Here is an 18084-nt window from a genome sequence, read left to right on the forward strand (position 1 = left end):
ATGTGTAAGTCAATATTTTAACCTTGCATTCCACAGTATGAGATAGACTGCTACGAAATGGTTTAAGATAAAATAGTGCTTCCAAAATGTAGACTTGAGTAATTCCCAAGCTGTATGTAAACAATTTCGTTTTATGTAACTGTCCCTTAAAAGCACACACTTCACAGCTCAGCTGGCAAGGACCATTCAAAAAGAATAAATATTTGTCATCTGAAAGCTTCAAGTGATTGCATGAATTAAAGCCACTCCCAAACACCGTTTACATTTCTAGATCAACCAGTTGTGCACATTTGTATTTCTTTCAGGCAAGCAGGCACCGCTGCAGGATGGCTTGTTTCTTGTTAACCTGTCCGCCAGCTTTCGGTTATACAGCATAGGAGACTCCCTGAATGATACTTCAATTGTAGCATTTAAACTATCGAATTTACCGTCCCGGGGGTCTTTTCACAAAATGTATGGGAATGGTTTCATGAATTAAAAAAGTATGGGAGCCACATGCCCCTCCTAACTTGCCCATTTTAACCTCTGCTATTAATAGAGCTCTCTGTTACCTTACAAGCTTCCTGGCGCTTAAAGCTGTAGGGAGAAAACAGAGCATCCGAGTTTAACGAACTAGTTTCGAGCAGCTAGAGTGCATAATGCTGTGTTTTAATGCTTTACGGAAGGTCAATATATTCCTAACAGATTTTAAAAAGGAAAGAAGGGTGGTCAATGTTTTAGCTCCCATCCCGCCTACCGTTGGGGTATAGGGCAGTGGCGTAAGGGTCAGAGCTGCCGACTTTAGAACTTGGTAACCAGGTTTGGGTCTCGGCATCTGCTCAACATCCTGTGATTCTGGGTAAATCACTTAATCTCCCTGTGCCTACCAAAAAAAAAAAAAGCGAATGTATCCTTGTGTAATTTAACGAGTGCTCGTTTAAAGTGCTCCTATACCTTCGGGTCAAGTTCACGATACATAAAACTGCAAAACAAAGTGAGACAATATTGTTGAAGTTTATGTTGGATCCAGTCCCATGTGGGGTAAAGCTTGAAAAACCTTGCCAAGGCCTTGTAGCTGCGGTGACTCAGTATAGTCCTGTGAACCACCAAGGGACATGACTTCACTGGTAAATATGGTGATATCTTGCGTAACAGTCTCAAGAAAAAGCAGCAGGTAGCTCTGAGCTGGCTTAATTCAGTTCACTCTGACTACGTTACCAGACCGGGAAGGACTTTTCTCCGTCCCACCGCACCAATCGAAGTGCTTCAAACATGGCGACCATGCCTTCTATATAATGATGCCTGGATTACATGAAACTTTACTTACAAAACACACAATTGGGTGGAATTTAATTTCACGTCTTTGAACTTTAGTTACTTGCTTTTTGATGAATTATTGTGGAAAATGTCCAGCCTGTATACAATACAGTCGAATTGTTTATGTTCTTATCAGCATAATTGGAGGATGTTTGTGGTTGTTTAACCAAATCAATGCCATGAAGAAGTCAAAATCTTTTGGACGAAACCCGATGGCTGGCTCTTACAGTACTAAAAAGAAACACAAATAAAGGAGAAATACATTTTGGATTTATGAAAATCATCATGGCTAATGGTTATTCTTTGTAAATGATTATGAATATGTTGAGTGTGGTGCACATTTGGTTGTGATACTTTAAATTATTTCCCTTTGTGAGGGTAGCATTCTTTGGACAGAAGGTGCATACAGGGAGTGCACACCACGTGATATAAATTGTTCTAATATACTTCTCTCTGGAGAGATAAGAGTGTGGGTGTGGCACTCTGTTGAGATCCACTGTCCCTTCGTTGTTTTGGTTTTTACGTATTTCGGGGGCCCTTGTATTCAACAAATTTAAATCTTATTAACCATTTCTTACTAATTCAAGTTCCATGATACCAAACGATACTAAATTATATGTTAAACTTAAACAAAGTCACACATAAACAGTTAAAATATGTCCCTGGGACCCAAACAATCCATAAGATAACACAAGGTAGAGAGAAAGAGTCCGTGGTAGTGGTAGACAGAGAGGGAAAGTAATTTATATAGAGAGAAAGTTCACTTCCTCTGGGAGGCCCCGTGGAAGGTGGAGGCCCTGGGCAGTTGCCCACTTTGCCCATATCCTAGAATGTCTCTGAATCCAATATTATGAACCAAGGCAGCAGGTACTGTGGTTTGTCTCAATTTAAGTGGCCTTAGGTCAGGTGGTAATCTAGGTACCAAGATACTACCAAAACCCTGGCTTGTTGAATTTAAAATTATTGTTGGCAAACCAACTCATCACCAAAATCATGCCCTCTTGGAAATCATTGGCGGTTTCCATGGGATTGTCGAATTGTATTACAAGCTGATTGATTTATTACTATACCGTGTGGATCTAACAATTTGAAATGGCTTTTTAAATAAACCACAGAGTTTGAAAGTCATCAAAGACTGCCTATGAACCTTTTTTTTTTTTTTGCACGAAACCATTACTTGAATATTAGATTTGTGAACATTGTGAACCGAGGGGCTCCTTTCAGGATAGGTTATGAATTCTTGTTGGGAAACTAGCTCACCACCAAAATCATGCACTCTTAGAATTTATTTGCGGCTTCCATGGGATTGTCGAATTGTAGTACAATGAGCTCAGTATTTGGTTATCGTCTGGTTAGGTTATGAATCTCAGTCCGAAATACTATATCAATTGGGCCAGAGGTATAATATTGAGATTAAAATGTGTCGGACTGAGACATGAACGCTGTGGGGCCCCTTGTCCTATCCACGCTAACTCAGATTTGAAAGAAGCCAATGGCATTTCTTGCTGTCTATCTAATAAATATGATAACCAGTTTAGCCATTGCAACAAGGGCTTTAAAATATTCTTGTTGCTAGGGGAGATATTGCCCTTGAATGACTAAATGTTTTTGGAAACTCGCCTATCTGTGCAACTGGCGTACCTGACCTTTTTTTTTCTTTTGTCCTTGAAGTTCCTCCATGGTTTATGATTTTAAGCAACAGTTTCAGGGGACCCCTACTCACAAGGACTCTCCCAGACTGCAAATTATTGCTCCTTAGGAACACCCGTTGAAGAGTCCCTCCTAGCCCCCTAAAACGGCTCAAACCAAGCCTTTGCTGGTGGCAGCCTTTTATTGTTTTTGAGGAGCGTTTGTACACCCAGTGGAGATGACTACTGCCCTTCCCATGTAAACTGAAGTGCAAAAACTCAACTCGGCCAATATAGTATTTACTAATGTTATGCACAGCCATCTTTCAATTATCTATTTGTGAACACTATTGTGTATGAATTATTCTGGATCCCTAAGTTAGGACTACCCATATATTATCGCAATGTAAGAATGCTATTTGCTGGATGGAGTGTAAGTCCTTACCTCAGTGGACAACTTAGATTGAGCCTGCCTGGAGAGAATACAAATGCTAATTTATTATAGAAGCTATTATAGCATTTACCTAAGCCCCTGCCTTTGGTCAGAGACTCTTAATATCCAAGAATCCACTCTGAGGAGGGAACTGTGATTCAGTCTGATTGGCTGGACCTTTCAATTAGTAAGGAAACGTGGACTCTAATTCGCTGTGGCTTCTACCACGCTCCTGCTTTGAGAATATAGGCTAGTGCTGTCCATCTGCTCACTGAAAATTGTTTGGACTGAGGACCTTTATGGACCACTTGCTGAAGGTAAATTCCAAATTGTGGCACTAGAGTTCTGCCTAGCTTTTCTGGGCTATCAGTAAGCTTTTAGCCCAGCGACATCTTTACTTGTCTATCCTCCTGCTGCCACTGCCCTATTTGGAGGCCCACAGCCAAACTGAGAAGACCTGTATTGGCCAAAAGAGCCTGAACCTGTTCTACTCTTCCCAAACAGAGGTAGGTAGGCAGCTATAGATTCAACCCAATGGCGGTAGATGTTTAAGAGCATGGGCTAACCCTGCACACTTTGCATCAGTGACAATGATCGCCTGCCTGCCAGATCCAACTGCAAGCACAGTTGAGACAATAGTGACAAAGTCTTGAGAGTACGCCCCTCTCTATACAAATTTAGCTTTTTTAATTTCAAATGTATTTTATTGATTTTGGAAACAGAAATTGGTATCACAATACAGTGGAAAGGTATTATGCATATAAAGCGAACGAGACAGACAAACATGTCTTCTCTGGAAATTGAGTAAAAGGCGAGGTGTATATGCCAGAGCAAGGTTATGATACCAAAGATGCAAATGATGAGCAGTACAAGAGGACAGAGTGGTAATAACAAAAACCAGAACTCTCCCCCGAACTCCAACCCACCCTTCCCTCCCCCACCCAACCAGTGTGCCATGTGTTGGAGACAGTATCAGAGGTAGTCAAATAGTGGATAAAGCAATCAAGCAGAAGAGCAATGAGGTTCAGGCGTAGTGTCAGTAAGGCGCAGAATGCGAAGGTATCTGGGGCATGTGATTTCATTGAATTCTTTGGACAGGAGGGATAGCAATGGGAGCCAAACCTTTTGAAATGCAGCGGTGGTATGTGTAAGTGTAGCCTGAATGCGCTCCATCCCCAAAGTGAACCATAGTTTGTGTAACCATCCCGTATGCGTGGGTTTGGTGGGCGAGCCCCAGAGTGACAAGACATGTTGTGTAGCTGCTTGCATGGCGATCCCCATTTGGCGGCCCCTTATAGATTTCAGGGGGAAAGTGAGTGCGTTGGTGAGGCCCAGGACAGTGTAGGCCGAGAATCTCGGGATTTCGGTATCAAAGGTGGAGTCAATGTCGTTCAGGACCGCTTCCCAATAGCTTCGGAGCTCGGGACAGTCCCAAAGGAGTTGGGTTAATGTGCCTCGTTCCCCGCATCCCCTCCAGCACAGTGCGCTGCGCGTCGGATTGCCTCTATGAAGCCGGGCCGGTGTGAGGTGCCAATACATAGCCAGTTTCACTGCAGTTTCCCTGCCCGCAGTGTTACGTGTGGTGTGTGAGGCCCTGTAGTATATGTAGCTCCATTCTTTAGGTGTTAGTGTCCTACCAAGTTCAGCCTCCCATCGCCTTTGACCCGCTGTTTTACCTGGGATGGGTGGGGGCGTGAGCATCTTGTAGAGGTCCGAAATAAGATGGCTATCTGTGTCTTTCGTCAGTAACCATTTCTCAAAAACTGTCATCGGTCGTCCCACCAGGGGGGCGGAAACCGGGCTGGTGAGCCAATGACGGAGTTGGAAGTATTGAAAAAGGTGAGGGTTCGCTATCTCGTAGCCTTGCTTGATGTCCGAGAGGGGAAGGAAGCCCCGCAGGTCGAAGAGATCGCCGGCAGAACGGCAGGCGGTACCACGCCATTGCGAAAAAGCATAAGGGTCGTTGCCCGGCGGGAACTCCGGGTTGTCCAGGATGGGGGTGAACGGAGAAGGAAATGTTGTCAAGCCCTTCTTGACAGCGACCGAATCCCAGACCCGCAGGGTAGTGCGGGTGATAGGGGAGTTTAAGATGTATCGCGGCCGGTGCTGCCGGGTGAGGAAAGGAACCCTCCAGAGAGGCGTCCGAGCCATAGCTCTATCCTGGAAGAGCCACCTCTTCTCGGACTCCGGCCTGTACCATTCCACCAGATAGCGGAGCTGGGAGGCTTGGAAATACTGCAGTAGATTGGGGACCCCAAGACCCCCCTTGTCCATGCTCCTGTATGCCAGCTGTTTATGTAAGCGCGCCCGCTTACCCTCCCAAATAAAACGGTGAAGGGCGGCCTGTAGGTCCGCGAGGACTCCCACGGGGGGCGCGACCTGGAGGGTCTGAAAGAGATATAAGATCTTAGGTAGGACTGACATCTTTACCGCCGCAACTCTCCCTAGTAGGGAGAGGGGTTGCTTTGACCAACGCGCTAGATCCGTCCGGATCTGGGTGCGAGGGTCTTGTAGTTAAGTGCTATCATCGAATCCGTCGCGGAAGTGAGAGTGACTCCCAGATATGGGAGTTGTGTTGTGACCTGGAGATCGCTCCCATAAGTAGAGGCAGACCTGTTAGACTGGGCGTTTTTGCCTAAAGGTAATATCAGGGATTTCCCCCGATTGATTCGAAAGCCCGCGACAACACCGAAGGAGTCAAGTTCCTCCAAAAAGGCGGGTATCGAGCGGGTTGGGTGGTCAAGAGCGGCTATTATATCATCAGCATAAAGGCTGACTGTGTGGGGTTCTCGGCCAAATGTGATGCCCTGGATGTCAGGGTTGTCCCAAATCCTCTGCGCTAGGAGCTCTATGTACAGGGCAAAGAGGGGGGAAAGGGGGCATCCCTGTCTCGTGCCCCGTTGGATCTCAAACGGGTCCGATCGAAGGCCACCCAGACGGACCCGAGCTTGGGGGCGATGGTAACAGCAGGCAACCCAAGACTGAAAGCGGTCCCCCAGCCGAAAACACGTCAGGACGCGCCGCAGGTAGGTCCAATCGACGCGATCGAACGCCTTTTCAGCGTCGATGGCTAACAATGCGGAATCTGAGTCCTGGAAATGGGCCTTGTCTATCAGGTGGAGTACCCGTTTGGTGTTATCGCTGCATTGACGGTTAGGCACAAAGCCCGATTGGTCAGGCTCCAAGATCCCAGGTAGGCATGGACCAAGTCGTGCAGCTAGAATGCCGGTGAAGAGTTTCAGGTCAAGGTTTAGCAACGAAATAGGGCGAAATGCAGAACAGTTTGTGGGTTTCTTACCCGGTTTAGGCAGCACCACCACTTCGGCTGCTAACATATCTGGGGGAATGGAGCTTGGGCCTTCAAAGGAATTGAAAAGCCTGGTGAGGACAGGAGCTAACAGTTGGCTAAAGGTTTTGTAAAAACCAGCCGAAAAGCCGTCCGGGCCCAGAGACTTAAGCGGACGGAGGCGAGATATAGCCGCTAGCACCTCCTCCAGACGGATGGGGGCGTCCAAGGCTTCCACATTTGCCTGAGAGAGTTCGGTAATCGCTCCCGTATCCAGATATGCATCGACCACCTCAAGAGACACCGCCTCGGCCCCGTATAGTGAGGCATAATAGGCCCGAAATGCCTCCGTAACCTGGGTCTCCTCAGTGAGGACGATGCCAAGTGCCTTTCAAGGCACTGGCAAGTAAGCGGCCAGTTTTGTTACCCCCAACATAATATGTATGACGAAGGCGGAGCACAGCGAATTCCGCCCTGTCAGTGTCCAGACTGGCCAATTGGGCCCTAGCTGCCTTCAGCTGTCGCCAGACGCGTGGAGCGCATGTGCGGCTGGGGGCTCTTTCCAGTTCAGAAACATGAGCGGTGAGTGCATCTCTCTTCGCCCTGCGGTCTTTGGCCTCTGCTGCGGCTATTGCAATGAGTTCACCGCGTGCTACCGATTTCAGGGCTCCCCATAGAGCCGACAACGATATCTCCGGCGTATCATTAATGGCTAGGTAGTCAGTGATGCATTTGTGCAGCCGTTTAGTGACCTCCGGTCTCTGTAGGAGAGTTTCGCGTAGACGCCATGACCCGCGGGGGCGAGGGGACGCAGGGAGTTGAAGCGATATCTCCACCGCATCATGGTCCGATATGGCTGCAGGCACTATGCAAACCTCGTCAAGGGCTGTAAGCAGCTCAGAGGAGCCTAAGTAATAGTCCAGCCTGGCGTATGTGCGGTGTATGTGGAAGTAAAAGGTAAATTTCGTTTCGTCAGGATGCTTGGCCCTCCAGAGGTCCACCAGGCCTCTCTCCAGCAGCCACTCCGTTCCAGTCACTGAGATAGCGCCTGAGTCTCCGTAACGATGCCCTGACCTGTCCTTGTTCGTGTCCATAACTAAGTTGAGGTCCCCACCCATGAGCAGGAGCGAATTACAGGGTTGAAGGGACTCTGAAGCTGGGCCTTTCAAAAACGCCTCTTGTCCCGTATTCGGGGCATAGATGGAGCCGATCGTCAGGCGTGTGTCGCCTATCAGAAAAGTATATGCCAGAAGGCGTCCCTTGACCTCACCAACCTTGTCACCCACCCTTCCCCGGAAGCGCTTAGACACTAAGACAGCCACCCCGGCTTTCTTTGTGGGGAGAGAAGAAAAGAATTGCTGTGGGAAATGGCGGGAGCGCATTCTATGCCAGTCTTTGGGCAGAAGGTGAGTCTCTTGTAGTAGACAAATGTCAGCCCCTGAGTTTTCTAGGTAGGGGATGACAGCCCTTCTCTTGATAGGATTATTCAACCCTTTCACATTAAGGGTTATCACTTTCAAAGTGGAATCAGCCATGGTAGAGGGGGTAGGTGGTGTAACGCAAAATCAAAGGTATGTATCCGCGGCAGACATGGATGTAGTGAACTAGTTAGCCTGCATGGCAAATAGGATTGTAATGAGCTAATCAGCTCAAGGGGACCCCTGGGAGCCGCGGTGTCGGAGGAGATAATGCATGAAGCGTCAAATATGGTGGAGGACCCATCCAAAAGTGAGCGGAAAAGAGGCTTCAGTTGAAGAGGCGAGCGTTGTAATGGGAGGCAACTGGAACATATAGCAATGCCATCATTGACAAATTCACTTTGGCACACTGGTTCCCACCCGCAGACCCACCCGTTGTCCCCAACCAACCCAAACTGAACCCGTGTCCTACCCTCCCCCTCCCCGGTCCAACCCCAGGAGCTCAAAACATGAACCCCAGTCCCCAACCCCAACCCAACTAGCCATCCCTCCCCACCCACCACCCATTTCCCAACACCCAAACCACAAGAACATATAGTCCCAGTCCTGTCAGTCCATACAGGACCGTGGTTAAGTTACAAATTGGGGTCATGTCCAGCGGCGTCCATCGTGGCCCCCCGCCCGGCACCCCCCCGGCCCGTGAGCATGATATGCGTTATGACCAGCCCCCCATCGGGCATAGAGGGTGACGTCTCCCTGGCCACCTCCGCCACCGCCGTTGCTCTCTCTTGTGTAATGATGTGGGCCTCGGGTTTCAAACGTTGTGATGGGGATCTTCTGCGGCCCACTGTTTGCCATCCATCTCTAGAGGGCCCCGCGAGGCCCGCATCGGCGTCGCGTCCTCCTCCCAGTCGAGTCCCAGAAGAGCACACGTGTCTTTGAGCGAACGCAGTTGATGTGGGGCCCCATTCCAATTAAATATCAGCCGGAACGGGTGGCCCCAGGAATATGGAACCCCCTGTTGCTGCAGGAAATCCGTTGCCACTTTAAAAGTTTTCCTCTTTTGTAGCATGATAGCTGAGAGATCCTGGTATAGGGGGACAGGGTGACCCTTAAATTGAAGCGGCTGTGCCCCTCTAGCCTCTCGAAGAATCCTCTCTTTGAGTGAGAAATCCGGAAGAAAAGCCAAAATTTCCGGCGGCGGGGCGGCAGCCCGCCTGGGAAGCCCCACTCTGTGTGCTCTGTGAATTCGAATGAGAAAGTCCGCAGGTTCCCCCAAGATGGGCCAGAAGAGTTCCTGTAGGTAGCCAGTGACATCCGCCCCTTCTTCTTTCTGAGGGACTCCCCGGACCCGTATGTTGTTGTGACGAGAGCGGTTTTCAAGGTCCACCGCATGGTCCTGAAGGTCTAGCTGCTGATCTGTAAGTCTCAGGACTTCCTGCTGGAGCTGTTCGATTTCGCTACTCCTGGTCTGATCAGCTTCTTCAATAGCCACAACGCGGTCTCCAAGACCCTCCACGTCCCTCCGGAGCTCCTTTACCTCTCCGGCCACCTCCTGTTTTAGGGACTTGAAATCATCTCTGAGGGAATTGAACAATGTCTCCAGGAAGGACCTGGTGATGGGAACATGGTTTCTGGATGACTCCGGCGGCGGTCTTGTGCCTCAGGAGATGGTGGTTCTTTGCCAAGTTTTCGTTGGGGTTTCGCCAGCAGCTCCGGGAGGGTCTGAGTCGCTTTTTTCCCCTTGGAGTTAGCCATGTCGTGCCCAATAGCTGGGGTGGGTCCGCTCGTGGACCTCCAGGGGGTTGGGGATAAAGGTAGATGTCCGGGGGTCGCACGCGTGGAAGCAGCTTATGGTGCAGGGAGGCAGCTCCGTCCACGTGGTCCCAGGGGTCTCAACAGGGGACAAGGGGACCGGCCACGTGAAACCCAGACAGCAGGCAGGGGCGGCCAGCCACTCCAATCGCCGTGGTGTGCTTCTCTGCCAGGCTCTAACCCTCTTTGTCTGGAGGGCCCCGGGCGGACAACTGCGCGCAGGGCAGGTGCAGGATGGGACCTCAGCATCCAGGGGCCCCGCCAGAGTGCACGCGGCCCCACCACTACCTCAGCAGCACAGTCTGGCCCGTGGGCCTATCCGGGCACTACACCGGGAGCTCAAATATGCCCCCCGAGATTCTTCTCTAGAGACCCTCCGCCGCACTCCTCACCTTAGTCCGTAGGGTCGCTGCGGCCTCTCAGCTGTGGGGGCGCCTAGGCCACACACCCTCTCAGTTCCAACCTCTCGGCCGCAGCCGCAGATTCCTCTGGTCAACCCAGCATCTCTGGACGGGCGCGCTGTCCGGCTCACCCCAACGCTCCGCTGGGGCCGCCCCGGGCACCACGCAAAGGATCATCCAGCCCCGGCTCACACCGAGGCTCGAAGCTGGGGGCTCAAAGTCTCGCGCCTCCCGGCCGGCTCGGCCCGCGCCGCTGGAGGTCGCTCTATGCGCAGGATGTACCTCAGGGTCGTCCCCTCTCCGGGAGCAGCCAGCCAAATCCCGCGGTGCGTCTCAGCTAGGCCCGAGACCGGGGCCTCGAGTCTCGTGATGCCCGGCCGGCACCCTCGCACTCCGCCGGCCGAGTCCCGGCGGCGGCGGCTCGCTCTCCGTCACACCCCCGCACCAGAGTCGCAGTCCACGAAGAGCAATGGCGGGCACGGCAAGCGGCCGCCCGAGCGCTGTACAAATCAGAGGCGGCCCAGGGGCAGGAGCGGAGCCGATCACCATCACAGGGCGTCCGCCATTTCGGGAGTCGGAGTCGGATGGCCGGTTGGCGCCAAGGCAGTATCAGGGGTCCCACAGGCCTAGCAGCGATATCTTGGGGTGACAGGTAGCTGTAGTCGCCTGTCAGCCAAGATTGGTGGCATTCGAGGGGGGTCAGGCTGTAGTTTAAGGGCTTTCAGGAGGGACCAGGGCAGGGAGCCACAGAGACCTGCGTCCGTTCAGGTCGCCATCTTATCCACGCCCCCCCCCCCAAATTTAGCTTTTTTGATCTTTTTTTGATCTTGCTACCTTTTTTTCCCTGTTATGTGCAGTGGGCCAGCACCCAGTAGGCTAGCCATCATCTTTATCAATTGACCTTCGTCCTCAATTATGAATCCTTTGTGCTTTAGAGCTTGTAAGGCACTTATTTCATGGATACCCTGGAATTTGTGTACCTTCTTGGTGCCTTTCTCCAAACACACAAGCTTTGAGACAATTCCCCTTTCTTTTACCAAGATACATCAGGCACTGCATTATGCACAGCCTATGTGGTTTCTTTCTTTTGAGTTATACAGATGTTTGTAAACCTCTAGGATTGAGAACCTTAACAATTAAAATTTACTAAAAAGTTCTCCTTTCTTTGACTTATGATCCTCCTTTATTGATAGGCCTTTGAGAATATGACCTGATGTGATTACTTGTGCCATACGGCATTGAGCTGGTTACATGTTGAACCATTCTGCATTGCTTCCGAGTTTCGCAAACTCTATGGCCACAATTTACTAAGTGTTCCAGATGTGCTCCTGTGGCGCTGCACATTTTGTGCTTTGGTGTCAGGATTTCTTCATGTTAAATTAATATATGCAATATTTTGTTTCCCTTTGTACAACGCAAGCACATGTGCATAATGTTCATAAATAATCCATTTGATGTTCCCAAACATCAGGTGGTGCTAGTCAGAGGCCCCGGTTTTACTACTGTATGGTGTTTAAGGATCTCATAAACTGAAGCCCAATAACGCAAGAAGATTATCATTCTTATTGTGAGATTAACAAATCATTGTACTGCTTTCGTGTTAAAATGATGTATTATGTTTTATATAGTGCTTTCCATAGATTTAATGTATATATGATATATCATTAAAGGTGTTGTGCAACACACACTTTCACACAAGGAAAGAATGAGAGAAACCTATTGACCTTCACACGCTGTCCGGACAAATCAAACGCACACCCCTAAACGTTTGAAGACCTGAAAATTGGTGGGTCCTCTAGGACCGAACACAACATCCTACAGCAATATCTATTCAATATTAGAGGAAACACCTCACCTGCCAGAATACTTCATCTTAGGTGCCTCCACTCACTCCGGTAGGTGAATACCACCCGAGTGGGCTCAACCAAACTGGAGATTCTGGGAGCTTGAGATCAAATATTTCTTTAGACAAGTGCCGGGTTCCATTGAAAAATTACTACGGGTAATCCCCGATATCTCTTTATTCAACGGGTACCCGTTTCTGCATCCAAAAAGTTCTATTGACTACATATTTCAGCCGAAGACTGACTGCCCATACGGGTCACTTGGCTTTCTTCATGGGCTAATGACGCCCTGCCTACCTACCCCTTACACTAAAAGAGTGTCACGAACAAGGAGCATAAGGATCTCCTACCTGTCATTGCAACTTAACAGAACGTGTAGGTAAATAAAACATACATGCAATAAGTTCTTCGATTTTTTTTTTAGCTCATTATGGTATTTTTTTTAAATTATGGATCTCCCGTGTGATACACACAACCATGTACACAAATACTTACACTTTATGACAATGCGGTAATAGTGGTACGCCACCTAGACCTTCCAAAACTCTGTCTTTTGCATCACGTCTTGGACTGCTCACTCACTTCTACCAGAGAGTCTAGGACATCTAAATACTTTTGTGGAGGGAGTGACTTGTTTGTTAGAGGTCCTATTTAAAACAGCCCAGTAGTCTGTCTTATTGCTAACCCAGTGAACCACGCCTGACAGCCATTTTGTCTGGAGCTCTGACCAGCCTTGCATCGGAGATGAGTACTTGCAGTTTTTATGGGATTGTAGATATCATACTTGCTATGCCATCCTGAAACCTATCTGTGCTCTTTGTGCTAAACTAAAACAATTTATTTCCTTAGGTTCAAGTTACAACATTATCCGAGTTCCCCCACAGAAGTTGGACCCCTGCGATACCCTTGAAGGGGCACAAGTAGTTTGCTCCATTGCGCCAAAAGAAAAGATGAGACCTTCCTACTATCACAGCTTTGGTAAAAAAAACTATTCTTACATGATTTTTGCTAGAGTGTCTGCTCCCTTACTGGACTTAAACAGCATGGTTGTTTTGAAGAAATATTCAATGTGCTTTATTTTGATTTTTTTACTTTATTGTCATTTTGAGCACAAAGATATAATATCATCTTGAACTCAGTTGCCATTTATCATTATTAACACAGTGTTTAAGCAGAAAAATAATAGATTGAACTCTTAAGGGTTTATTTAAGGAATTTTAAAGATCCGGAAAGGAGATATGCAGTGGTACTTGGTAAATTGGATGGGAGAGATGTCACGATCGGGAGTACATATGCCCTGAATGTGGATCAGGCTACATTTTTAGCATACCTTTCAAGATCTTTGGCGCAGGTACTGACGGGATCGGTGCTCCTGGGGGGGTATCAACAGTGCTGAATTGTGGGGCTTGACCGATCTCATCCCCTGCTCCATGATTCCCCTGATCATAGAATGGCGAGGGCGCGTAGGGACTGGCAACAACAGTGGGAATTGGTAGATTCTTGGAGGGCGCAGCGCCAAGGAGAATGGGACTATTCTTTCTTCTCGCCCCTGCATGACCTCCATTTCCGCTTGGACGCCGTTTCATGCACGCCAAATGTGCATGGGTGTATAAGGAAAAGCGAGTATTTGACACATACGGTTTCAGACAATAACCCCTTGCTGGTCTGTCTTGGGTGGTCTAGGACTAGAACGGGGAATCCTACTTGGCGACTTAGGCTGGAGAATTTGGAAGATTAGGTGTACCAGGCTGAGACTCACACAGCTATCGAACAATATTTTGCAGAGAACGCAGGGTCAGCCACAACACTCACGATGGAGTGGGAAGCGTTTACAGTGGTGCTCAGGGGTAGATGTATAGCGGTAGGGTTAAGGAGAACTCTTTTGCAAGACATGCTACAGGCAGAAAAGCTAACGCACATCGAACGCGACAGACCAGAGAATGTAGCAGCACAGAGGGAACTCCTGGAGGCCAGGGAGGAGGTGGCGGGACATATAGAAAGACTGTGCTGTTTTGATTATAAAAATTATATGGTGAGGGCGCATTCCAAGAGAGGCAAGCCTGGGGCACTACTGGCTTGGCTGTCCATTATCCTGGAAATGAGGGAGAACCAAGGGGAAGTATGCTACCGCCAGCAGGACATTAACCAGCATTACTGCGACTATTATTCCGATCTTTATAGGAGTAAAACATTCCCCACAGCTGCAGAACTTGCCACCTTTATCGAGCATATTGAATTACCATCACTCGATGCAGAGACTGCAGAGGCCTTGGAAAGGGAGATTGAGCTTAGCGGGGTTAGGAGCGCTGTTAAGACGATGGCAAGGAACAAGATGCCGGGCACGGATGGGTTCCCTATTGAATGCTATGCAACATTTATAGACCTGATGGGACTCCAATTGGTAGACTTGTACAATCAGGTAAAACAGGAGGGGAAACGTCCAGAAACCACTAGGGAGGTGCTGATTATACCCTTATTGAAGCCAGGGAAACAGGCATGGGGCAAGTCAGCTTATCGACCGTTGTCGATGCCTAACCTTGATTATAAAATCTGGCTGCTCTCCTATTACCACATATGATGGGTCTCATACATAGGGACCAAGCCGGCTTCATACTGACACGCAATACGGCAATGAATGTACGAAGACTGATTCAATCAAAATAAATGCAATATTGCACCACTAATACTTGGATTTACAAATTACTGTATAAAAGAGGACAAACACACAAAACTTGGTTGAACCTCTGACTCTGTGAAACATTGACTTCAGAGTTTGCTATTTAAGCCAGGTTTGAGAGCAAAGTGGCAATTAAATGGAGGAATGACTTGAAAACTTCTGTTAAATCTGATCCATCCATGAAATGATTACAGAGGTCTTTCATCGTGGTGCTCCTACTTTGCTCGAAAAAATTCTCTTTACATTTTCTGCACTTCTGCATGGCTGCTCAGTGGGTTAGGGTTCACAGAGAAAAACATAAAGCACAGTAGATGGTCATTAGTTTACCCAATATACAGGCTTGTTGTTCATACAGCTGAGCTGACAACCGTTGCAGCCTGTTGTTGGGCGCCAGATTGCGCACCGCCTTGCGCACCACCTTTCTGGCTTGCACTTGCACTTGTCAGTGGCAATGGTCACACTTCTTCGGGTACTGGGTATGGGTTGAGGGAATATGTAACTGACTGTATACTGGGTAGGCGGCCCCCCAAATTTGACCATGGGTGGACACCACAAAACGGCTGCCTTTTGCCATGCTCCAACTGGTTCCTGGTAGTCCTGGAAGAGGATGTCAAGAGATCCCTAGAGATGCAGCCATTTTGGGCAACTTTCAAACCCTCCAACCAACCCCATCAGTATGCTTACGTTTAGACATTCAGGGCCTAATTCATTATGCCATTTACGTGTGTAATGTTTTGGTTCACTGCTAAAAATGGCTCAATGTATGCTCGTCTGGAATCCAAAAAATGTTGCTTGTCAGGAATAAATGGTTTTGCTACCGCATACTGCACTCCACTCAACCCCACACAAGGAGTGGGCAGCAGTTTGTGAATGTCCACAAACTCGCTCACCCTTCCAACCTTGGATATTGTTTAGGTTTGCTCTATAAAAAGGACTGGAGCAACTATCTTCCAGGCTTCTAAGGAGAATAGAACACCCCATATTTTTTTGTATTGTAGGTGAAGCAGTTTCTCCACAAAGTGTTTTTCACGTAGAGATTTAAAAAAAGAATAAAAAAGGCACTTTTGCACACTGGCTTTAATTTCCTCAATACTAGGGGGCCGATTAGGATGGCGGACGGACTTGCGTCCGTCCGCCACCCCGAGGTGGAGGGACCGTCCGCAGGGGCTGCGGCGTTCCCTCCATCCCAATTAGGATGTGACCGCCACCCTGGCGGTCACATCCCCTACCTTTAACATTGTGGCGGATGCTGCCTCAAGCAGCATCCGCCGCAAGGTTAAAAGTGCATGATTTCCTTTGCATGCACGAAGCGGCAGGCACCTGCCGCTTCGTGCACGCAAACATGTGCACCCCCTTCACCCCTGGGGGCCCGCAACGGGCCCCCAAAGAAAAGTCTGTATGCCTTTCCACGGCGGAAATGCCGCCGTGGAAAGGCATAGGACCGCTGACATCCTAATATGGTTGGCGGTGTCTGATAGACACTGCCAGCCATGTTAGAGCTTTTGCACCGCGGTCAGAAGGCGACTGCGGCGGAAAAGCGGCGGACGGAAAAAGATCCCCCAGCCATCCTAATCTGCAGCGGTTAATCTGCAGCGGTTAATCTGCATCCTCCGGGCCGGCAGTGGCTTCCGCCGGCCCGGAGGATGCGGATTAACCGCAATCATAATCAGCCCCTAGGTTGGGGAAATACTAGAGGTCATATAGAATTATCAGGGGTTAGTCAAGAAAACTGAGGCTGGTGAAGGTTTTAGGTGTATTATTGGGAATGTTTCTGAATTCTTAAACATTGTACTTTTACACCTATTATATGAAAACATCAACAGGTGTAAATGTAAAAAAATTCTTTGTGATTTGTGTATTATATGCCACATAACTTGTGGGTTAAACATGAATTTGACCAAGTTGTTAACAACCTTTGCACTAATGAGGCCACCGAGACATTTGTCTTTTTCAATTCAGATTTCTCTCAGTGTATTTTGATGTACTAAACCAAGTTAGGCATCGATAAAATACACTTTCCAAATAAACATTTTTCAATTTTAAATACTGTACACTAAAAACATTGTACGAAACTTAAATTATTAAAGAAATCGTTCCTCGTTGAAATTAAATATTTTGAGTAGAGTGGTAATCTCTCCATATGGGTATTTGGATCTGCCACTTTTTTTTTAATAGTTCATTAGCGTTAAGTAAACAGTACAGCTGCTCGGCTGTACTGTTTATTTAACCTTAAAGGGCTATCTATTATTGGTGCCGGCCCCTGCCTGGAGCGAGCAGGGGCCATCTGTGCAAGGAAGTAGACAGGAAAATAAAATACCTCCCACTTTGAGCGACATGGAACAAAATATCCTACCAAAGTGAGAGATACCGACACTTTCTTTTAAAGAGCCCGTGGTATTTGTTCCCCTTAGTACAAAGCTTTAAAATTTTGCATTTCCAGCAAGATTTTAAAAACAGTTGGCAAACATGCACACTTACCATTCACTTCTTTCTTTCATCTTTTCTTTGTTTCTTTGTATCTTTCTTTCCTACCTTCTATGTCTTTCTTTACTCCATTTCTATTCTCATCATGACTTCTTTAGGTCTCGCTGGTGATGCAGCGCGAAAGCGCTGTCGCCAGCGAGATCTATTATTATGGACTTGCCTGCCAAGTGGTACAGACCGGGGCACGCGCCGATTGGGGTCTGTGGACGCGCTTCTGAGACGCGCTTACATATACACGCACACACAGCCCCTGCTTTCGCTTGGCTCGCATGCAGTAACGGCGCGCACACACACACAGCCAGCACACACACACGCACGCACACACACACACACAGACACGCACGCGCACGTGCACACACACACACACACACACCCCGCCGCCGCCCCCGTACAACTAAGCCCCACTCACCGCATTGGCGGCCTCCACCGCCACTCCTGACTTCTGCATCCACCGCAGGGCTCTCCCACAGGCATGGGAGCCCCGCGTCACCACTGCTCCTCTGGGCCAGCCACTTCGTGGGCGCGGGCTTCCCGCAGAAGACGGAAGTCCCGCCCCATGACAGGCGTGACGCTCCCGAACTTCTGGTTTTGGGATATCCACGCTCACGGCTTGTTTATATTGGTGACTGCAAGTAGCTTCCCTGCTTTCACTTTCATTTTATTTCAAAACAAGTAATTTTAGTCTCGCCATAGAAAGCAGAATCTTGCTTTTTCCTCCAGGGGGAGGAAAGAATTGGCTCCTGGTGTGTTGGATTAAAAGTGAAGTTTAGAATAGGAGGTAGGAAGTTTGGAGTAGGATTTT

At 48.4% G+C, this 18084-nt stretch overlaps 1 protein-coding gene across 1 annotated transcript in view; it reads left to right on the forward strand.

The window, feature by feature from the left end:
- LOC147732519 (carotenoid-cleaving dioxygenase, mitochondrial-like) overlaps positions 1 to 18084 on the forward strand; it is an 816482-nt gene that overhangs the window by 606069 nt on the left and 192329 nt on the right. Inside the window, exon 6 of the mRNA XM_086958818.1 lies at positions 12971 to 13099. Within this exon, the coding sequence (XP_086814944.1) occupies positions 12971 to 13099 (129 nt within the window). The remainder of the gene's footprint in view (positions 1 to 12970; positions 13100 to 18084) is intronic.

This window comes from Lissotriton vulgaris, chromosome 2_1, assembly GCF_964263255.1.
Source record: "Lissotriton vulgaris chromosome 2_1, aLisVul1.2, whole genome shotgun sequence".
Lineage (NCBI taxonomy): Eukaryota > Metazoa > Chordata > Amphibia > Caudata > Salamandridae > Lissotriton > Lissotriton vulgaris.